Source organism: Rattus rattus, chromosome 1, assembly GCF_011064425.1.
Source record: "Rattus rattus isolate New Zealand chromosome 1, Rrattus_CSIRO_v1, whole genome shotgun sequence".
Classification (NCBI taxonomy): domain Eukaryota; kingdom Metazoa; phylum Chordata; class Mammalia; order Rodentia; family Muridae; genus Rattus; species Rattus rattus.
Window position 1 is genome coordinate 51,663,082 of NC_046154.1, and position 23,674 is coordinate 51,686,755.

The 23,674-nt window shown below is 42.5% G+C and overlaps 1 protein-coding gene across 16 annotated transcripts in view; it reads right to left on the bottom strand.

The window, feature by feature from the left end:
- Positions 1-23,674, bottom strand: part of Sgip1 (SH3GL interacting endocytic adaptor 1) — a 201,425-nt gene that overhangs the window by 68,294 nt on the left and 109,457 nt on the right. For all 16 annotated transcript variants that reach the window (XM_032901511.1, XM_032901565.1, XM_032901527.1 and 13 more), the window contains 2 exons: positions 6,968-6,979; positions 2,358-2,369 (listed from right to left, as the gene is read on the bottom strand). In XM_032901511.1, coding sequence (XP_032757402.1) covers positions 2,358-2,369; positions 6,968-6,979 — 24 coding nt within the window. The remainder of the gene's footprint in view (positions 1-2,357; positions 2,370-6,967; positions 6,980-23,674) is intronic.

Sequence of the window (23,674 nt, forward strand, 5' to 3'; positions counted from 1 at the left end):
GGGCATGTTTTAGCACTCTATAGAAGACCCGTGGACCGCACTCCATCTTTCCTGGAGCTAGCAAATCAGATGTTTTTCCTGTCCCAATTGGAATCCATTTATGACAGGACAGTTTGAGTCACAACAGACCCATTAGATGATTCTTGGTGGGTGGCTTAATCTCACGGATTGCATTTCCTAGTTTATTTTGCCTGAAAAAGGCAATATGTTTGGCCTTACTCTCTGCTACATAGAGAATGATCATATTATTAGTAATGAACTAGGCTGATTTCAACCTGCTTTGCTCATTATGGGAGTTCAAATACAGGATATATACAGATGACTGAGGAATGAATTGTTTTCTCGTGTTGTGGACCCTCAGGTGGGAGAACTGCTTTAAGGTCTAAAGGAAGAGGCACAGCGTTCAAGTACTGAATTCCAGCACTAATGAGCGATGGAAGGAGCGGGCCCCCAGTCATACTGTGAGAACTATGATCTAGCAGACAGGAAATACCAGAGCCTGAATTGAAGCCGTTTAGGTCTTTCTGCACTGCTCATTTTATTAAAATTGCAATACTCAAGAAGGCAAGAAGGGCATCACTAAGTACCATGTGATGCATTCCTTCCATAGACATTTATCATTGAAAGTCAGCAAGGGAACTCCTGGAGCAGTATCGTGTGCACTTCACCAGTGGGTGAGTTAAGGAGAGGCCAGACACAGAAGAAATACACAGAAAGGCTTGGTTATTTTGAAATGAGGAATAAAGCAATTACAAAGGAATCGATTCTAAATGGCTTGTAGCAACAAGCCAGCCAAATAGGAAGGAGTCTCACTGTCAGCTGGGTGTGTGGCACAGCCCTTGAGGACCTGAGGCTGCAGCATGACAAGTCGAGAATGAGGCTGAGGTACTGTCACCACAGAGTCCATACCCAGGAAGGACGCCCATTGGCTGAAACCTTAAGCGACCATGTTTCATTTTAATGACTGTGTGTGTGTGTGTGTGTGTGCATTTATACATGTATATGTATATATATATATATGCACATGTATGAATTAATGAATTACTTGTCATTTTGAATTAATGAGTTCATTCCATATCGGTTATTTCTCGAAATCTGAGAAAGCGCCCAATTTGGGGTCAGAATTATCACACTTTGCGTTCTCTCTCTCTCTCTCTCTCTCTCTCTCTCTCTCTCTCTCTCTCCCCTCTTCTCTTCTCCTCTCTTCACTCGATCTCTATCTCTCTCAGATCTCCTCTCTCTTTCTCCTTCTCTCCCCCTCTTCTTCTCTCTGAGATAGGATTTTGCTAAGAATTCCCAAGTGGACTTGCACTCAGTATGTAGCCAAGATGGCTCTGAACTTGCAGTGACCTTCCTGCCTTAGAGTCCCGAATGCTGGGGTTAAGTGTGAGCCACCACAGCTCCATACCAGCTCTGAAGGGACTGATTAGGTGGATCGGTTGTTCCAAATAGCAGAGTCTCCTATGTTGCTTTAAATTCTTCTGATTCTTTGACCTGGGGGAAAACAGCTGATTTCCCTTTGAAAAATGTGGACTACTATGATGAATATCTTGCCAAAGTTGTCCAAAATGGTGGGATTTTTGAATAATGTGACAGCTTAGGAGTAAGTCTCCCTTTCACAGGGTGAGTTATGAGTATGTGTGTACTGACCAATGTTAGCTGTGGTCCAAGGGCATATCTTGAATTTGGGTTTAAAAATAATGTTTAAAATTCCTTCCTTTAGTTGTATTAATATTTTAAAAAGACTTATTATTTTAATTATGTATGTATGTATGTATGAGGGCATGTGCATGTGAGTGCAGGTACATGCAGAGTCAAGAAAAGGGCAGATTCCCCAGGGCTGGAGTTACAGGCAGATATGTGTGCTTTGGGAACTGAATTCTCTCTGTAAGTTCTCTACAGGCTCCTCACCATTGAGCCATTTCTGTAGCCTTACATCATCACTACTACCATCATCATCATCACCGTCACCATCACCATCATCACCACCATCATCACCACCACCACCATCATCATCACCACCACCACCATCATCATCATCATTTATTTCTGAAGAAGAAATTTCTGTTCTTCCTCATAATCACCTACCACCACCACTACCATCATCATGCACATCATATACCCCTATATCATACACCTGATGTATACCACTCAGCACGATTCCAGTTTGTTATGGAAAGACGCTTTGATAATTCTAAACTATGCCTTCCAATTTAGACAGCCAGTGAAGCTTCCAGCCAGTTCCTCAGCTTCTTGATCACTGGGTGATCGTAAAGCTAACGAGGAACCAACCTGGCCACTCCCTTTTGCAGTAATTTTCTCTACTGTTTAAGGTTCAAAATGTTGAGAGTTCTTACCGGGCTGCGCCTCTGTGATCAGCATAAAGGAAGAGAGAACAGACGCCTAGTCAGAGAATGATGGATCAGTCAACAGGCGTGGGTAACAGAAGACTTCAAAACAGCTACCAACCACACACTCTGGCCAGAGCTACACAGGCAGGCGTGTGATTAGGACTCATGAAGCCACAGGAGACTTTTGGAGAAACCCAAAGAGAGAACTCTGTATATATCTTTGCTAATGAGGTGGAGGTTTTTGTATCTATCCATAAGAACAAGTCAGGAATGTATACAATCCCCAGTGATGATATAATGTCTCATCAAAAGCAGTTTTTCCCAGGGTGTTTGTGGAAGGGACCTAGAGGATATCTAGATAGCCCAGACAAGTCTTTCCATAAACAGCCTGCACCAACATCACTGATGCCCTGTATTCCTACAAGCAGGGCCCGAGGGAGCCTCCAAAGATGTGGGAGGACATAGAAAGCCTACTCTCTGGGTTTTCTCTTCATTGCTCTTAGAATGCTCATTTCAGGGGAGTAGTAGCTGTAGTTGTTGTTTTAAAATGCAACCTTGATTTGTGGGATGTGGACCGCCTTCTTATTGACAGTTCCAACAAATGCATATGGGAACTGTGGTGACAGTAAACACTTGGGGACCAGGTTCTGTCTGGGAAACACACCACACAGAAACACTGATCTCTTAATTCCTCCCACCTTGGTGACAGCTGCCATCAATGCGTCCCAGTAGTCTACTTCTTTGGGGTCTTTTTGCTTCAAGGGGAGGGACTCAAATGTGGGAGGTGAAGGGGGTAAGAAAAGATTTGCTTTTAAGATGGATTAGAGGTTAGAAGCTTCCCCAGTAGAGGTCAGGAGCTCAAATTTGGGGACAGCAATGGGCTCAGACAAAGATAAACCAATCCCAGGAACAAAAGCTTGTAGCCTCGATACTTGGGAGGCTGCTGTTGTGTACACTTAGTTCAAAGTGAGTCTGAGACCCAGTTCCTGAGTCAGCAGAGCTGAGTCCAAGTTTTAGACTTCCGTTCCTGTGATTTTGAGTGTGACATTGTGGGAGGAGACTCGGAGTGAGCTGTGGCTGGCACTGAGGCATGGGCTAACATCCAGGCATGGTCATTTATGAGACTGGTCAGGTTTGCAAAGGAGTTGGATAGACATGTGTTAGCCACTGTGACTAGTTTAGACTTGACTGTTAGCACTTTGTCAACTGCAGGCATCACTACACGTTCATCCCACCTTCCTTGTAAACCCCTCTCTGTGTGGATGCCACTTAAGTAATATTAGAGCAAATGGATTCAGTCAGTCTGTATTCTTGCCTGAGCTTATCCTACTGTTTTAAGGGGGAAAAAATCTCTGTTTAATGACTATTTTGGCTGCATTATTGTTTAGTGACCAGACTTGAGTTCTTCAAGGGAATATGGAGGCTACATGACTAAAACGACAAATACCGTAAATAAGACACTGTAAGCGACACACTCCCCCAATATGAGATTATGATAAGCCATGCAAAATAAACTGAAGGCTGTGGCCACTGAGAGGCAGAATCTTAAATGTAAGACTTTCTCTATTTAAAATTAAACAAAACATTTTCAAAATATTAACTAAGCCACATCTTAATTTTCTATATTTTCTTATATTCCTATATATTTTACCAATTAGTTCACTCTTCTATATTTTTCTAGTAAAGGTGAAGCTCCCGTAATAACGTTCAGAAACTTCGTTTACAATTTTTGCCCATTAAAGACTAGATGTCCAAATACGTGCAGTTGCAGGCTGATTAGCAAGACCTCCAAAGACACGCAGCTGTGCCGAATACAGACACAAACAGCTTCAGGGCCTGTGATTAAGAGCTCCTGAAGCTCTTAGAAGCAAGAGATTTCTAGAAGCCGAGTGGAGAGGATCCACACAACTCATTATCATTAAAGATCTCTACAGGACAGAGAGGCCAGGAAAGTTATTACCAGCTGGGGTGGGGGTGGGGCCTTTGCCTGCTAATCAGTGTTGTGTGTGAGGCCCTAACTTCCTTCTGTACACGGAAAAGGGAAATTATTTTACCCCTCCATCACTTTTCCTAAACTTCAAAACATTTAGCATTTTGTGTCCTATGGATTATAGAATTTGCATCAAAGGTAGAGGAGAACAGATTCAGGATCTGGTGCTGGTCTGTTCTAGAAGCAGGGAGACCTGTCTAGAGGCTCTCAGGATAGGAAGACATAAGGAGTCAGGAAACTGTCTATCACCCAGCTCTGCTGGGCTGGCCATTGTGGACCCACAGTGTGAGGAGGTATGCTGGCTGCTGCTTCCTCTTTAAAGAGAAATGAAAAACCAGAACTAAGGAAAATGAATTGGTCTAGTTTTTAAATGTGGGCCAAAATTATTTTTAACTGCATAACCAAATAAGACATCCATTTGTTTGTGCAGAGCCTGCAGGTGGCAAATGCATCTCTTGATCGCAGACATTTGTAGCACACGGACTTTGTTCTCATAATATTGGTCATCCCTGAATCATCCAATCAGAGGCCTGTGATCCATTTGCTTGTGTTCTGGACACATTGCCTTCATTCACAATCATTATTTAAATCCCTTGATCATCCCGTGCACCTTAGAGAAGGCTCTGAGAATCAATTTTATTTTTTCTTTGAGATAATCCTTGTTTTGTATTTTAAGGATATTTTTTGAGGTAAGCCCTGATATTTGTGATCCTCCTATCCCTGTCTCACCGGAAATTCAACCACTCCGGGATTTAAAAAAAATTTTTTTATGTGAATTCAGGAGGTCTAACTTGTGTACATAAGCAACTGAGCTATCTCCCCAGTCCTCATGTGTTGCAGATTTTTATTGGAAAGAATTAGAATTCATTAACATTAATTATTACTCTGACCATGACCAACAGACTGTGCTGCTTTTAACTATTCTAGGGTCAGGCTAAAATATGCGGCAGGCCTCCATTTTCCTCACTATTGTATTTGTCAATATTTAAGCTTGTTCTTGTGAATTACAAGGTTGGCTATTTCAGCTAACTATTGTTTCCCATCAGACAACTTAGGTGGTCTTCCGGAACCCCACTGGGGAGAAGAAACAAAGATGCACTAGTGATCAACCGTTGGTTCACAGGGGAGCTAAGGAATCAGCATGAACCTTTCGAAACAATGACACAATGACACAATGTCTCGAAGGCACAGTGAAAGTGAGAACATGGTTAGTCCTAGTTGCTGTAAGGACAAGTTTTCTCTTAGGAGGAATGAAGAGTTCTGACAGTGCTACTGGTAAGTTTTTATGAGAATTGGCCAACTTTGCTTAACTCAGAGGACAATCTAGGGTCCAGGAGAATATATAAAATTGGCCCCACAAGGCTCTATTGAGAACACCAGTGATGTGGTGTGCCTTGTATACGGTGACCCTCAGCTCATACACACCCACAGAGGTTCAACTTGCTAACAAACACAGTAAGAATTGCATTTGGTATATTTTAATTTTGGAAATATAAAAAGTTGGACCGTATTTTGGTAAACCTTTTTGTTTGGATTTATCTTCGTTCTCTGGTGTCTTCCATTCCCCCTCCCTCCTAACATGAACTTGGAATGCAGTTCCTCGTGAGGTAGAGACGGAGCCAGGGCACAAGGTAAGCACCTGCTCCCAGTGTCCCCTGAGTTGAGCTCAGTGAAGTAAATCAACCACCGCTTAGTGGATGCTGAAGTGAAAAAAACCATGCTTGTATTTTACATTAGCATTATCCACCTCAGTCTTGGGTGGGCATGCTCTGAACATGTTCCCAAATTCCAGGAAACCATGCAAATAAGAGAAAAAATTCTTTCTTTTCTTTTTTAAAATTTGTTTTTAAATCTATTTTGCTCCAAGGTAAAGATGTAATGTTGTATCAGATTTGTGATGTCACTTAAAAACCACCCACTGGCACTGTTGAATAGCAAGGTGACTTATGTTTTATTATATCCATAGTGTGTGTCTGCGTGTGGATGCATGCGTGCCACGATTTGCATGGGAGTCAGAGGACTTGTGTCAGTTTTGTTCTTCTGCTGTGTTGTTCCCAGGATTCAAACTCAGGCAATCAAGCCTGGGGCAAACACTTGTTACCTGTTGGGCCACTTTCCACTTTATAAAGATCTCTCTTTCCAGTCTCCAGCAATCCAAGAAAGGGGTATTTTGATTTACTGAAACAAATACAAATAAATAAAAACAAAATAATCCTATATCCTCTACTATTCCCCTTTCAGAGGCCAGTTCCATGAACACTCAGGATTCTGGCAGGTTGTCCATTAAAAAATTAAATGTTCTTGGTTTCATTTTTGAGATAGCTTGACCAGTGAGTGTGGAAGCTGTAAGAAGTGAAACTTTGGATGAAAAGTATTGGGCTATATGCCTGTGACTGAGGCAAAGGTAACCCCCTAAAATCTACCTTGTAACCCATAACAATGGGCATGGTATCTCTTAGCAACTGACTTCCTTGTCCCCAAACTGGCTTTGTCCTGGCTCGTGAAGTTTGGTTTTAATTTTGGAAACCTTGTTTTGATATTAAACACTCATCAGACATTCAAATGATAAAATGAATGGAATACATAAAATCTGTCTAGAACAAGAAAAGGACATGGTTTCTCTTACCGGACTTTTCCTCTAAAAGCGAAGGCATTGGGAAGAAAAATAGAGAAAATGAGAGAGTTGACATGCATCTTCAAGAAGAGGCACTCGAGACTCAGAATGACCTCATTTAAAGCAGCCCACGAAGGCATTGTTCCTGCAAGCGCTTTCTGTTTGTGTCTGACACGGTCACTCCTGGGTTATTGTGTTCAGTCCAAGATTCTGGAGGGCAAAGACCTGGCTCTGTGCCCATCTTAAGCTTTCTTTTCAGTGGTTCACAATGCTCAACCATTTAGGTCTTGAGAACAGGATGTTGTAAGTAAGTGGAAAATGTCATTAGTTCATTACAGGTAGGCATGGCCATTACAAGACAACATGAGAATTTTCCAAGAACTAATCTCATATGAAACCTGGCAATGTCTCTTCTTCAGTCATCCTGGCTACAGCTAGCTTGTCTCTGATCCCATCGTCACTTCCTGCTGATCTGTGGACAGTTACATCTTTCCCTGGTGAATGACCACTGGTCCTCACTGCACTCTTATTTCCTCAGTGACGTCTTAGCAAGGTCCTGTCATCTCTCGCAGACAGTAGCACTCTGTTCTACACGTCTTCTAGCTGTGATTCTACTTGTAGCAGGGACACTGTCTCCAGAATCACCTAAGAGTAAAGTCAGCCCTAAACTTCCTGTCTGCTCAGAAAACAGAGTGTGATCTCTTTACTGTGATGTCTTCCTGACGGGCTGCAGGCGCCTACTGCCTCCCACCCTTTCCTTGTTGTTTTTGTGGTGTGTGTGTGTGTGTGTGTGTGTGTGTGTGTGTGTGTGTGAACTTAATGGCACATTCTTCTTGATACATTGAGTGAGGCACACACAAAAGGCTTTTCTGTCTCCTCTTTTTGTTGTCATCGGTCTCAATGACTTCTCCTTCAGTCAGCCAAAACCCTTCCACACTCTTTTTAAGTTCAGAAGAAAAAAAATTCCTACGAGACCATGAGGTCCCAAAAGTTAGACCAAAATCTCCCACAAAACCCCACAAAATTCCACAAAAAGTCCCTTCTCTTGTTTGTCCACAGAGCATCCTTTGTTCACCATCAACTATCAACCACCTTTCGAAACAAAAGAAGATGCTCACAGTATCCAGTTCTCCTTTGTTCTGTATTAGCTGTCATCTCTCCTCAGCTCCACAGCAGTGGCTACCAGTGAACCTCCTCTAACTCCAATCATGGTGCTGTGTGTGGTCTGCCCTCCTGTTCCTGGGTTCCCTTTCTGGGTCCACTGAAGCATTATGTAAATGCTTCGGTCAGCAGAGTCTATTTGCTGCTTCTCTGAAGCAGAGAGAGAGAGAAAGAGAGGGGGAGAGGGAGAGAGGGGAAGGAGTAGGGGATGGAGGGGGAGGAGGGGAAGGGGGAGGAGAGAGGGGAGAGGAAAGGGGAGAGGGGAGAGGAAAGGGAAGAGAGGAGAGGAAAATAGGGAAAAAAGGGGAAAAAGGAAAAAATGGGAAAAAGGGATAAAAGAGAAAAAGAGAGAAAAGGGAAAAAGAGGGAAAGAGGGAAAAGGGAAAAGGAAAAAGGAAAGGGAAGGAAAGGGAATGGAAGGAAAGGAATCAGGCCTGCCTGCCAGGCAGAGTCAAGGCAGGTCAGGGTCTGTCGGCAGATTTCCAGGCTTGCTGAAGCATGGAACAATAAGAGAAAGTACACTTGAGGCTCTCGGTAAGGGGGCTGAAGATTCTAGTGACCTTGGTGGAAGGAATAGGGAAGCTTTTGGATGGGAACAGATATCTTATGTGTATATTTTAGCAATTGTTTCTGTTGGCTTGTGGCTTTGCTTCCCCTGGTACTGTAATACTGTGTATGGTTTCCTTTTCTACCTTTAATCCTCACTCCTTCCTCAGAGGCTGTTCGACCCTGTGCCATGGGGTCCAGTATAGGTGGAGCCCGAATTGTAGAGCTCTGTGAGTAGTGGATTGAGTGGTGGACATGTCTCAGAAAAAGCAAACCCTTGTAAAAGGTAAAAGTGTGGTGAGAATTTCTTAGGAGTAATAGACATGGGAAAATACAGATATGGGAGCTCGGAAAAAGTGAGGGAACTCAGAAAAAGTAAAAGTGGAAAAGAAAAAGATATAAAACAAAACAAAAGAAAAATAAAAATGGGAAATGGAAACAGTCATTTTTTTTTCTTGTACTAATGCTTAAGGACATGTGTCACTAAAGTAGGGCGACAGCAGTGACATAGCTTTTAAGATTTTATAGAAAAGGTTTGTCCTTGGTTTCCGGAGGAAGGTACAATAAATTAGTAACCTGGAAGAAGGTCCAAGATTAGTATGATGTGCATGGACAAGGTAAAGTGACTGTAGATACTTTTACCCTTTGGACCTTGATCAGGGCAGGTAGAAAGAGGTGGGTTTCAGAGAGGGGAAGTGAAAGGAAGGAGCTGTGGACTTGTGGAGGCAGCTGGTTGAATCCAGCGGGCAGTTCCCTGCTGGTCCCAGTCTTGGCCCCTCCACCCAGCACCCACCACAGAAGCACCCACCAACCCTGGAGGGGAGGAGATGGTAGCAATGGGACTTGGGGAGGGCAGTGATGAGGGAGTGGAGGACCTGGTGTGGAGTGTGATGCTGTGTTCTGAGTCACTGGGAGCCAGAGCTCCCCCTTCCCTTCTCTCCTCTCAGGTGGTGAGGCAGAGCACTGAAGTAGACAGCACTGACTCGCAAGCTCTAGCACAGGTAAATGGTTAGGATTCCTGGTTTTCACACAGGTGGCCCCAAATTTAGATTATATAAATCAACATGTATCATACAAGTCAGAAATTATATACATTGAAACATATATTTTATTCACATGTCCTCAGAAGATGACCTGCTCTTGATAGCTACATTCATATTCATATATGCATATGTATATAAATTACCCACACTAAATATAAATTGTACATAAAATATGATTATATACATTAGTAATATACATGATATACAATGAGTAAAACATATATTAAATATTATTTCTATACTTTAAATATTAATTATATATATTAAATATAAATTATATGTTAAATATATAGATTAATATGAGTAAATTATAAAATATGAGTTAAAATCTATATAAAATACATAATTTCACATGTCCTCAAGGATAGGGAATTGTGGAATGAGCTCAGGGAGCTCTAAAATTATCAGTTACATAAAATAAAAAAGGGGGAATTTTATGTTCCTTCACTTTTTATTTTGGATTTTTTGACCCTGGATGCCAAGGGACTGTCTGCTGCTGAGTGTCTAGGGTACCCTGCAAGCCAGCATACTTATGCCCAGGTGAAATGGAAGGACTTGCTTACTGGCATGTGGCATGGTCCTGATCCAGTATTAATATGGGGATGAGGGCATATTTGTGTATTTTCTCAGAATGCCGAAAGAGCCCAGCTAGCTCAGTCAGTAGAGCATGAGTCTACTCCTGTTGTCTAACAGACATCTGTTAACTATGTTTCTAAACCACGGGTTTCAATATAATGGTGGATACTAATGTTTATCCTTTGGTAAACCAAAGTTCACATAAGCTTCAGGGAATCAAGAGTTTTAAGACTTGGACCCAACTGTCACAGATCAAATGGACTCCACATATATACACCTGCCTCTTCTTGAAAAGGGGATTTCCCTTGGTCTTGGGATTGCTTTCCTTCCCCAATTGCTAGACAACTTTAATGTCTGTTCCTAGTCTACATTTGTCTCAGGAGATCTTCGCTGGCTGACAGACTCCATCCAGGGATCAACCGTGGAGCAGCTGAAGTCGGGACTTGCTGAAAGCTGACGTTAACCAGTCCAGCTGATATGATTGCTGTCTTTTATCTGGATTAGATAACCAGATGATTGGATAAATGACCCATTGCCCAGCCTTTGACAGGTATTTCAGCCTTCCTGAGCCCATTCGTAATGGCATAATGTCAGCAGGAAGCAGATACAGAAGAGAGATATGACATTCATTGTCCTACTCTGAATTGTCCTAGGCTGAAATACTGGGTCAAAAAAGAACTCCCCCAGGAACACTATGCAAACAACCCCACGTCCCCGGCTTTGTAAAGGCTTGTGTATCATTGCCTCATGTGTTGATGATTGGCCCAATGAGTGTTTTTATGTCTTGAGATTTGTTTAATGTAACCTCTGATAATTACTCTGTTAATATTTTCGTGGGTCCAGATTGAATGCAACTTGCTATGACTAACTGTGTATCTGGCATTGAAAAAGGAATTTCTGTTATGGTACTTCATCAACTTTCATTTGTTACGCTTCCAGTACTTTGATATTCAGATAGAGGGTTGCACGTGTTGATGAAATTCAAAAATGCTTTGAGTAGACCTAAGAGAATGGTCAAATTGATCATTGCTGGAATTCTTGATGTAGTATCTATTATAGCCATAGGATTATGCCTGTTACCATTGTGGCTAAGTGTTTCCTTTTAGACAATGAAGATCTCCATCATATATGGCTCAAAACTGTAATCTAACAGGTTGTATATTCCAGTGCAGAGGTTGGTAGTCAAAGACAGGTAAGATTCTCTAAGAGGTGGTTGATCTCAAACAGGGTATGAATGCTAGGTAAGGTCTAAACTTCTTGAGGGGATATTAAGACAGGCACAGTCTTTCTGTGCCAATAGCTGAGACAGCTTTGGCTTGTATAAAATTAAAAAAGGAGAAAGAAAAAGAGAAAAGTCTGCCTGCCAGGCAGAGTCAAGGCAGGTCAGGGTCTGTCGGCAGATTTCCAGGCTCGCTGAAGCATGGAACAATAAGAGAAAGTACACTTGAGGCTCACGGTAAGGGGGCTGAAGATTCTAGTGACCTTGGTGGAAAGAACAGGGAAGCTTTTGGATGGGAACAGATATCTTATGTGTATATTTTAGCAATTGTTTCTGTTAGCTTGTGGCTTAGCTTCCCCTGGTACTGTAAAGTATAAAAAGGCTAAGAAAAGTAAACTTGCTGCTGGTGTGGTATTGACCTTCAACCCTCCTATATCTATCTGTCTCTTTCCTATCTTCAATCCTTACTCCCCCCTCAAAGGACTGTTTGACTTTGTACTGGCAGGCCTGGTACAGTCTTCTAAAATGTAAAAATCTATAGTGTTCTCTAAGGCAGAATTGTGAATAGCCAAGGTATGTGGCCTTGTCTGAAATGTTCCTTTCCCAGCTTTACCAGTATTTCACTTTGCTCCTCCTTGAATGTTCATTTTTCTGCCGTTCTTAACCCTGGGCCTAACACATGTAATGGACTCCATAGCAGTGGCATGGCTTACCACACATTAATGGAGAACTACAGGACCACATATCACGCACGGGTAGGATTTCTCTTATAGGAAACACAAAGCTTTCTAATAGCTGTGGTCTGGAGACCAGGGGAAGGCTGTCATTGGTGCCTTTGTTCAGATAGAGAAAGGCAGTGGGAGTACAGAGAGATGAAAATGTTGAGTGTAGGTTCTCAATCAATAGACCAATACACCTTCAGGATTAAAATAGGTAGCCGTAGAGGGGTTAGCACAGTGGAATAGGTGCATACTTTCCACACACTCAAATTAGCCCCAAATGTTCTTTGCTCAATGCCTTTTGGCAAATCACTCTGGGCCTCAATTCTGCGATATGGCACAGGTTATTGATTTCCTGTAAGGAAAGATTTGAAAGACAAGGGTGATAGTGGAAGCTATCAACCAACAGACCCCACACTTAACAACATCTTTGCCTCATGCAGCTGGTGCCATCACTCTCTCTAATTCAGCTATAAAGGTGTAAGGAAGGGTCCTTGGAGGCCATGTGGTCATATCACTCCAAAAAGCTTGGGTGGACACAAGTCTCTTAACTGGATGGACCCATTGTTCAGGGCATGATCAGCACTGCGGTCCAAAACAAAATTGTCTAATGCCCAAAGAAAAGATAAAGTAAATCATGCTGTCCCCCTAGGAGTGATGCAGGCATCTCAGTGTGAACTTTTATTGATCCTTCATTTGGAGATTAAACTCTGACTGTAAGGCATATTTATTAGCCTTTTCTAGAATCAAACGCATTTACAATTAGAAGAGTAAACATGAAAACAGATGATATGGGCTCCTCTGTCCTTCCTGTGCCTCTCCGTGCCAGCCTACATGATGGGCTAAATCCCCTCAGTCAACATGTTGGTTTGTTGTGTTAGCAACCATTAACACCACCGAGAGTCTCTTAATGAAAGACTTTCTTAAGTTTGTTAAAAATAATGCAAATAATGACAATTCTGTTCAGGGTATAACAAATCAAGACACTTCTTGGTTGAAAATAAGTTTGGGAAACTCAAGGGAAAACTTATCCAGAAAGAGATGAACGCCATAGGTTCAGTCAGGTGTTTTTCACAGACTCATATGTAAATAGATGTAGAATAAGTGGATTTTTGGATTGGAGAAAATCTTAGAAACAGATTTTCTTTTCCCATAGTCAAAGACAACCTGATTCCTAACTTGTCTTTCTAAAAGGCAGCTCAATCTTAAGGTCAGTGACTTTTCAAGAAACACAGACCACAGAGGCAGAATCTCTTTCTATCTGTTACTATTTCAGATAAGACAATAATGTAAACGTTAATTCATTCACTAATTCATTCATTAATTCATCCGCTCATTCACTCATTCAAGTTTGGTTTCATCGAATCCTACTTTTTCTTTCTGTCTTTCTTTCTTTCTTTCTTTCTTCCATTATGGGCTAGAATTCTGGGAAGACTGGAACTGAGATTGACATATGCAGAAAGCATATGAGATAGCATATGCAGAAAGTGCACCCAGAGTTTTGCTGATCCTCAGTGGAAGCTTTGTGCTCTTAATCTATGCTTAATAACTTAACAAGGAATCAAGCTGCCCCTGAGGACTTGGGGCATCAAATATCATAGAGCAAGATGGACACCTTACAAAGTCAGGTTTAAGTCACAGGCCTTTTGAGATTTCGAAAGGACAAATGGTCAACTTTAAAAACAAGATGGCTAAATTATAGATCCTTATATTTCAATTAATGGGATTATACTTCAAATCAACCATTTCCTATCATTTGTGACTAGTTGGATATTCATAAGGAGTGAAATGGTGCTTCATATATTCATTTGACCATTAATAGACAATTATCGAGCCCTCAGTAAGTAGACTCTAGTATAGGTATGTTTGTGACCAATGGAGACCAAAGTTGCCATGAGTTCACTTTTGAGAGTTGGCGAAGGAGACAATAATATATGTAGTATATAAATACTACATATAATAAATAAGCATGGTATTAGTATTTAGAAGATGATAAACACATTCGTTTTAAAAGTGGAGCAAATAAAGGAGCTTAGGAATACCAAGTTAGGGTGCTTTTTTATTTCAATAACATGGTTGAGGTGACTGGTAAAGACACAGTACAGCTATCTGGGGGAAGTGTTGCAGGGAGATAGGAAGGAGTGGGAAAAGGGGGAAGACTGGCAGCTGGCAATCAGTGTGGGTGTGGGGATGGAGGGGTGTCCTGGCTCCTAGGGTCACAAGGCTGTTAAGACTATTCACTCTGTTCCAGTGTGACTTATAGCTGTCACTTATGGACTCTGTAGTATAGGTGTCAAGTGACTATTGCTGTTGGCTTACAAGAGACAGAGAAACTGTCTTAGGGTTTACATTGGTGTGAAGAGATACCGTGACCAAGGCAACTCTTATAAAGGACAACATTTAATTGGTGCTGGCTTATAGGTTCCGAGTTTCAGTCCATTATTATCATGGTAGGAAGAATGGCAACGTCCAGGGCAGGCCTGGTGCTGGAGGATCTGAGAGTTCTACATCTTGATCCAAAGGCAACCAGAAGACTGTCTTCCAGGCAGCTAGGAGGAAGGTCTCAAAGCCTACGCCCAAAGAGACACACTTCCTCCAACAAGGCCACATCTATCCCAACAAGGCCATGCCTCTTAATAGTGCTACTCCCTGGGTCAAGAATATCCAATCCACCACACTAACACAGGAAACAATGCCAGAAAACATGGAGCTGTAACACATGCTACTGTTTGGTATATTCTTTGGAAGCTTGTTCTGGTTATCCATGTTAGAAAATACAAAAGCAGTCTCCAAGCAGGGTAAGAAGTGAGTAAGAGATTTCAAATAGACAAGACAAAGTGGGCATAGTGCATATTGCTTCCAGTCTGTGCTGTTCACAGTGGGACGTGAAGCCCAGGCTGACACAAGTGGTCCACTTTTTGATACAGTTTGAGTGAGTCACACAGTTCTTTTCCTAAAGCAATTGAAAATTACATTTCCTGCTGGGTGTGGTAGAACACTTCTATAATCCTAGTCTTTAGTGAACAAAGGTAGGATTCTGGATTTGAGGCCATCGTAGACTACACAACTCTAGGTCCATCTGAGCTACATAGCAAAACCCTGTCTCAAAAACAACCCTTCCCGATCACATTCGACACCAGGGATTTCTGGCACTAATTACAGCCCTCAGAGGACAAACAATGGATATTTACTTTTCACTGTTGTCTGACTCTTACAACTTTTCATATGTTATAGGTTTTTTAAAAATAAAACCAAGTGTCATGGTTTAAGAAAGATAATTTCAAATGCTTGAATTCCCAGTGCTAAGGATCATAAATAGAAAACCTCAGCTTGAGAAAACAGATTTCCTACTGGAGAGTGCAGGATTGGAGCAGAAAAATCCTGAAAGGAGGTCTCAAGAAAGGAAATACATGGTAGACTTTGATGAAAGAACCTGGAACTGATCAGGGGGACCAGGATGTTGCTGGTCTACTGCCAGGAAGTGTGGATGACAGAGTGGAGCCACAAGACTGGTGACCATAAATATTAAAAAACAAACCAAAACACCCCCCAAACAACACCACGTAAGTCACATGATATTATGGCTAGATGCCAAGTCCTCCATAACTTCTCATAGTGGAACTATACATCTACCCGTGTCATCGATGGGTAGTTTCTACATCCTGTCTGTGACGGCTAATATGGTCTACCGCTGTAGATCTGGGTCTGGGAGGGAATTTCTCGGCAGGGTTAATAGGTGTGGGATAGGGATGCCCTCCCCCAGAATGGGCAGCTGACATGGAGGAGGCCTGAGGGAAAAGCAATGGAGCTGTTGCTTGCTCGAGTGCCTTTGCTCCTTGTTGGTGAGTGCATGGAGTGCATCTACCTAGCGGTTGTTACTGCAGTCACCCTTCCATGACATTGGAGTCCATCTTCTTTGGCCTGTGCTCAACCAGTCACTCTCTGGGAACCCTCTGGGCCTTCCGTGACAGGCTGGGACTGAGGAGGTGTCTGAGACTTTGTCCTCTGTAGTATGCAAAGAGCTATTTATGAACTAACCCTCCCACCATAATGTAAGCTAATATAATAAGTTGCCCTTTGCAACATACACTTCTGTTCTTCTAGAGAACCCAGCACATATGCCGTGTCACTCATTGCCGCACACGTTGGAGGAGATGGCTCCTTGGGGGAGACTTCAGTCTACCTCCTCTGAGTGCAAGGATAGTTGCCAGAACTGTTCACGAATGATGCCTGGGTATGGGGGTTATCTAATAAACTGATGGCTTCTTCGGCGTTCACTGTCCTCGGACTGTGGTGATTAGCTACTAAAACAATTCAGATTTCAGACTCCACAGAGGGAGGACTAACACAGCCAATGAGAATTCGAAAGGCAGAAAAATTTCCCTTTTTTTAAAAAAAAAATTGCAAGCAACATAATTAAAGGCATGTAATTCAAGAATCTGATACTTCCAGTGAGGCTAGTCAAAGATGTTTATACGTCAATATATGTCTGCGGTCACCTCCATCATGACCTACTCAGCTAGAGTAGGTCAGCTTCCCTAAATCAGTGGAACAAAATGCAGGAATCTGGAGTTACACAGGGAAAAATCTATTAGAGCTCCTATGGGGGAAACAAGACCTTGTACTAAGTGTAACCAGCATTCTGTGGTGTGTGTGTGTGTGTGTGTGTGTGTATGTGTGTGTGTGTGTGTGTGTGTGTGTGTATAAATGCTAGGGAGTGTCAGGATGAATACCAAATATCTTGCTCATGGTTCAGACCAAAGTGTGAAGCAATGCAAGGACTTCTTAATAAAATAAGGTAGGCATGGGTGGTTTGAAAAATGATACCGTGATGCAGGTCAGAAAACAGAAGCAACAGAACTTTCCAGAAGAAAAAAAAATTTAGTAGCAAAGGAAAAACAAAAAACAAAAAAATAATGCATTTTAGACATAAAATGTCCTCTGCAAATATTTCATAACTTCTTAAAATGTGGAGAAGACAGTGACAGATATTTTGAAAAAAGGTTTTAACTCATTTTCTCTATCCTTTTGTTTAGGGCCCTGAAACAAACAAACAGAAAACCAAAACAGTATTGTCTTAGTTGTAACTTGTATTGGTGGGTCAGGCTGATGTTGAAGTGTCATCTAGAGAGAGATTTTAAAATTACCTCTGGGATCTATTGCAATGTCTGCAGAGGTTTGACAGAAAGGGCTGGAAGCTTTAATGTCCCATGCTTGTCGTTCCTAGTCTAAACCAATCCAAATCGAGTTTGCCTAAAGCTGACTTGGTGAGCAATGCAAGTTGAGTGGTCACCCTCTAGGTCCCTGAGAGCAGGAGGTCTGCCTTGGGCTCAGAACCAGGTGGGTTTTCGTCTCTGCTGGTGAGCAGGAGCCTGGATCTCTCCTCCCCCCACCAATGACTACTTTCTACTGAACTCAATGGGGTGCTGAACCTTCTGCCAAAGCGAGGACAGGAAAGGGGGTGGTGCTACCAAGCAGCTGCAGCAAATTTGTGGAGTTTGCTCCCTGGTGGGGTAACTTGGGGGTGGAAGGTGGGTGGGCCACCTGGAATCAGCAATGAGCAGGAGACCGTCTACAGTTCAAGGCTGTCTCCCCCAACCTCGGAGTGTTGGATAAATAACTCCATTATGGATTGCATGTGTCCAAGAACAAGATCAAACTACCCAAATCATCCCATTGTGGATTAATTGCAGCATACACATAACGTGTACTCCCAATGTCTCTGGATTTCTCAGGGTTGGGGGAAGAGGTACAAATCTACTCTTAACTGCCTCGTATTCTCATCTATTCTACATAACTATTCTTGACTTCACACAGATCCTTCCTTGCTATTTTTATTTCCTCCTGTCTCCCACGAGTCTCTCAACTGAAGGGAGAGGAAAGTGCTGCTGAAGGGAACTAATTACCCAGAAGCCCCTGCTGGCTGCTCAGGCACACTTAGACATTTCTCATCACCTCTCATAACTCTGACCCCAAACTTAAGAAGTTAGTACTGCTATTGTTTCCATTTTATGAACCGGAGAACAGAGACTCACAGTTAAGGAACTCGGCCAGCATACATGGACTCTGGCCTGGGTTGTTCTTAACTTGCTCTTGATCTTCAAAGCATGAACCGGAGATGTAGTCTGGAGGTGCGGTTTATACACCCAATCTGCTCCCATAGCAGAGTGCTTCTCATGATGACGAGGCCAGCATAAGACAGTGCTAAGCTGAGAGTTACCCTAAAGAGACATGGCTTTGTAGATCAGAAAACATTGACTTTAACCCATGCTTAACCAAGCAAAAATGGGGCAGGCACTAGAGTTTGAGTCTTGCTCCTTAGACCTTCAGCAGACTCTTGGCTTCTCTGCATTAAGTTCTTTGTGGAATGGGGCTGCCCAATGCTGCTGAAGTACATCCAGCTTCTAGACCATGACTGGGCATTTATAAAACATAAAGTGTGATTGCAATGTGCTCGCGACACAGAAATACTTGTCACTGATGAACTGACTGAGGCAGCTGAAATACAAGCTGTCATTTTTTTTTAACCTCTGAAAACAAAAGCACGTGAAGCCTGGATATAAAGCCTTTTAATAAGTTGGAAATTACTTATGACACAGCAGTGTTTAAATGAGGACTGGCAAGATGGCGGCTGGGCCTCACTCTCTTGTCACAAGGGATGACACATGAGTCATTCTAGAAGGAACATTCTGTAGAGGGAGACTCTCTGGGCAGAAGGCCTGGGATTGTGGACCCTTGGGATTCTATCTGTAGCCTTCAAAGCATTTATGAGCACCTGGAAATTGTGTACAGCATGTCTTAGGTGAGCTATTTTTTTTTCTCCTGGGAAGAGAGACTGGCTTTCTTCAAAAGCAATATAATGTAATGGTTAAGAAGCAGTATATTGTAACAATGTAACAGTTAAGTTCTGAATCAGAAATCAGTCTGTCTAGGTATAAGTCCCAGCATCTTCATTTGTGACATGCTGGGTGAGTCACTTCCTTGGTGCCTCAGGCTTTCATCTGCAAAGTGGGGCTAGTCACAGTGCAGTGTCCATGAGGCTGCTGTGAAAATTAACGAGGCAATGTGTTTGAAGCATCTGACATAATCAACATTCAAAGGCTCTCGGTCGCCATTGCCACCGTCACACATTCTTAAGCTGGTCCCTAACTTTAAAAGAGGATTTACAGCTACTGCCACAAGACATTGTATTGTTCTGGCTAATAGTATCTGTCATTTTATAAGGTCCTCACTGGGACCCTACTTAAAAGGCCCTAAGCACTTTAAATGCCTTTAAAAAAGTCCTTACAAGAACTTAGGAAGTATGGAGTATTTCTAATCTAACTTTAGCCCCAGTTAATGAATAGCTGAAGCTATAGAGTTAAGTACTTGAACAAGGTCACATGGGCGAGCAAGGTCTGGATGAGTCACAGTGTGAATTTAGCATTGACTCAATCTAGAGAGAAATCCCTGAACTGCTGCAGGACTTAATGTGTATAAAAACAAACCCTCTCAAGGCAAGCCTGCGATGTCTTGGCTTACTGAAGACCAGAGGTAAAAGTAGCAACACAGGTGTTCCATGGAAGCCCCAGGTCTCCCAGTGTCTACTGAATGTGGCTACAGTTACTTCCTGTGTGTTCCAGAGGGAGAGGGAAAGAGATGCCCACACCAGAGACGCTGGGAAGAGGGAGGGAGACAGACAGATCACAGCTTCAGAAAACCAAATGGAAGAAAGATGGGCATAGGGGAATGTCTGCCTCTACTGAAAGCGACTCTGGTTGCATGCTACTTTCTGGTGACTACTTCAGGCAGTGTTGTCAAGAAGGTTGGGCAGTGTCTGCTCAGTATTTTTGATATAAACTCAATGGAAAGTGCTGACCCACTGTTGAAGGAGAGTGAGGAGGTTTCTCTTCCAGGTAGCTGCTGGTTCAGTGCTATTTCCTGAAGGACCATCCTTGGAATGACACGGCTTCTAGAATTACTGTAAGGGGAAGTTATGACCATGTTTCCCTAGTTTGATGCTTAGGATAATTAAACTTTGATCTTGGGTCTAAATGACTTTTGAGGACTTGGGTTACCTAAGTATCAGTATTAATGATATTCTTAAAAATGTACTCTAGGCTCTGCAGGCAGTTCTAATAACTTTGAGATGGTCTCTGAATGTCACGTGCAGTCCAAGTCTGCATTGGCCATCAACTCTGGCAGCCCTCTGAGCAGCCCCATGAGGTAGTATGGGAATCGTCAGTGTTTTCAGATGAAGAAACCGAAGGCAGAGTTTGGAATCTGCCAAGCTTCCCAGCCTGGGGGTGACTCATTTGAACAATTGTGACATTACTGCATTAAGCATCCATTTGCCTCCAGCTACCGTAAAGAAAACTACATTTGGCAAAATTCAGTTGTATATTGAATTCTGTTCTTAAAGTTCAGTGTTACATTTTTAAGAACAAAGCCGTCTCTTGACCACTGTCATGGACCTGTTTGTCTGCTGTGAGTTTGCAGAGGAACTTACATGTTTCTGGGAAGATAAGAAATGACACTTTAGCTGCTGCTTGGAAAGGTGTTTATTGCTCCCATTTCAGAGACCAAGGGCTGGAGTCTCAGACAGATTTAAACTCAAACAGCAGAGCCAGCAAGCTGAACTCAGTTGGGCCACCTTTCTCCTCACACCTCAGTTCTTTTGGTGGCAAGTGCATTTTCTATGTCTTATTTATCCGGAATCGAGAAATTAGACTTAAAAGCTCCTCTAGATGTTAAGTCAGATTTGTTGAAGAAGGAAAGTTACTGAAAATGCCTCCTACACATGTCAGGGCATGAGAACACAGTGTGCTCTCAGAGCAGGACTGGAAATGTGGGAGCAGGATGGGGCTCAAAAAAGAGAGAGAGAGAAAAAAACAACCAACCAACAAAAACAACACAGTATAGTGACAAGAAAAGCACTGATGACAACCAGGTACTGCTACCAGGATCTAGGCATACCAGTTGTTTTGTCATTATCACACATCTCTGTGCTCCTCATCCCACTAAGGACAGTGAACAGAATGCCAAATGAGATTTGTCTGTGACAGAGGTTGTGATGGGTTGGACATGCTTGGTCTAGGAAGTGGCACTAATAGGAGATGTGGCCTTGTTGAAGTAGGTGTGGCCTTGTGGGAGGAAGTGTGTCATTGTGGGGGTGGACTTTAAGACACTCCTGAGGACATGGGAGCCAGTTGTCTTCTAGCAGCCTTCAGATGAAGATGTAAAACTCTCAGCTCCTCCTGCACCATGCCTGCCTGGGTGATGCCATGACCCTGCCTTGATGATACTGGACTCAACCTTTGAATCTATAAGCCAGGCCTCAATTAAATGTTGCCCTTATAAGAGCTGCCTTGATCATGGTACCTGTTCACAGCAGTGAAATCCTAAGAAAGAAAATCAGCAACAAAATCACCCCAGGTCTGAATTATGACCTTGACTTTATAGATCCATTCCAGGGTGCCTCTAAAGAGATATAGGAAGACCAGAGGGGCCAGACCTCTCAAAACCATGCCTTCTTTCTGTTACATTGTAGCTGCTCTCTAGTGACCTACATTCTCAAGCCAAGTATTTAAACAAGTATTTCCAGAAGGCATATGGAAGCAAAAGGATAAGGTATCATGTAATTATTCTCACCTATCTCCTTCTCACAGGGTTTTTAGGGAAGCTGAATGTCCCCTAAATACGGCTCCAGATTTTATGATTTCTAACACTAACTAGTTTGAATATAAAGGAGTTAAAGGAAGTACATGGCCGCATGAGGGCATGGATGGGTGACTCATTGGCTGAACAAAGGGGTATAAAGTGAAGAGTGTAGAGGGACAGAGCAGTGACACAAGTGACACATCATCCCACACTGCCCTCTCTTTGCCCTGCTCCCATTCACTTGTGTTGACTCATAAGCATTTATTGATTCACAATGAGTCATAAAGTTCCATGTCAAATGCGAGAGATTTGGGATGTCATGCATAGTCCCCTGAAGGAGGGTTGCTTGCGCCAACTTGGAGGTAGTCAGATGTCTTCAGCTGTGCATACCCACACTCCAGAGAGCTACATTGCTCAAGGTCATGTCTTACAATGGCTCCTAGAGTACTGAGTGATATGGGGGTATATGGTTCTTCTCAGCCAAACATAACACAGAGGCATCATTCAGGCTGCTGCTGGATGCACAAAAGCATTCATCTCTCTCTGCCCACAGCATGCCATAAGTGTTAAACTCAAGGTCTCTGCCAGTAAACATCCTGTACACTTAACTTGGAATTAGACCTAAGTGGCAATGCAGAAAGCCAGGTGGCAAAAGGATAGACATTATCTTTGCATGACCATAACCAAGGATAAAAATCATAAAACATATTCAACAATGAATTACTCTGCTCTAAGAAGAAGCAGACCTTTGGACAGGAATAATGGTGAACACTTAATACCAGCAGCCAGGAGGCAAGGCTTTGTGAATTCGAGGCCAGCCGGATCTCCATAGTGAGTTCTAGGCCAGCTAGTGATACACAGCAAGACTTTGTCTCAAATAAAACAAAGCAAAAAGCTGTGAAGACAGAGAGGTCAATCTTATTCAGTCACACAAGATGACTGAATTGAAAGTTGTTCCCATTCAGTTTGATGGTAGTTAATGTGCAGCATAGAATCACTGTTCTTTAAAAATTAATAATTTGTCCCCCCAAATAATCTGTGATCATTTATGGTACAGTGGCAGAAACTGCCAATGTCCTTTTTATTGTCATTTGCTTCTCTGTCTTTTGGTAACAGAATCAGAATTTTAGTCAGCTACATGTCTTTCTAGGGGAAGGTTACATTTCCCAGACTCCCTTGCAGCAGATGAGGCCATTGTTAGGATCTTAGTGGTAGTTATGTGTGTACTTTCCGAGTTAAATCCTTAAAGAAAAACACACGGTTTCCATTTTTCTCTCTTCCATCATCTCAAAGTCTGACTAGAGATGTGCTTGATGATGTAACAACCCAGGAAGGCAGAGCAATGATGTAGAAAGTTTCTGGACCTTTGAGTGACACTTGGGAATAAAACTCTCTAGCTTTCTGGGATATCTAGCACTTTTGACATCAATGTGGGAGAGAGATAAACCCTTGATATTATTAAAGACTTGTTAATTTTTTTATCTTGGGTGAAGTAGCTCAGACCCAGTGCTCTATCTTATACAAATATGAGATCTAAAACAAGCATGGGTGATTTTCATTGTCTGTCACAGGGGCTTCTGTTCACAATGAGTGACAGTTAATGCAGAGAGCACTTGTCTTTAGAGTGCTGGGCCTCAAATGAGACGTCTATATCAGTCCTCAAAGTCCCAAAGAACTTCATAGAAGAGGGGGGCACAAGACTAAGAACTGGAGGATGGGAAATAATGCTGTACTTCCCTGTCCTCTGGCCATGACACGGCCATTTCACCTGAACTACACAGACTTGGTCCATCAAGCATCCCATCATGGATGGGCA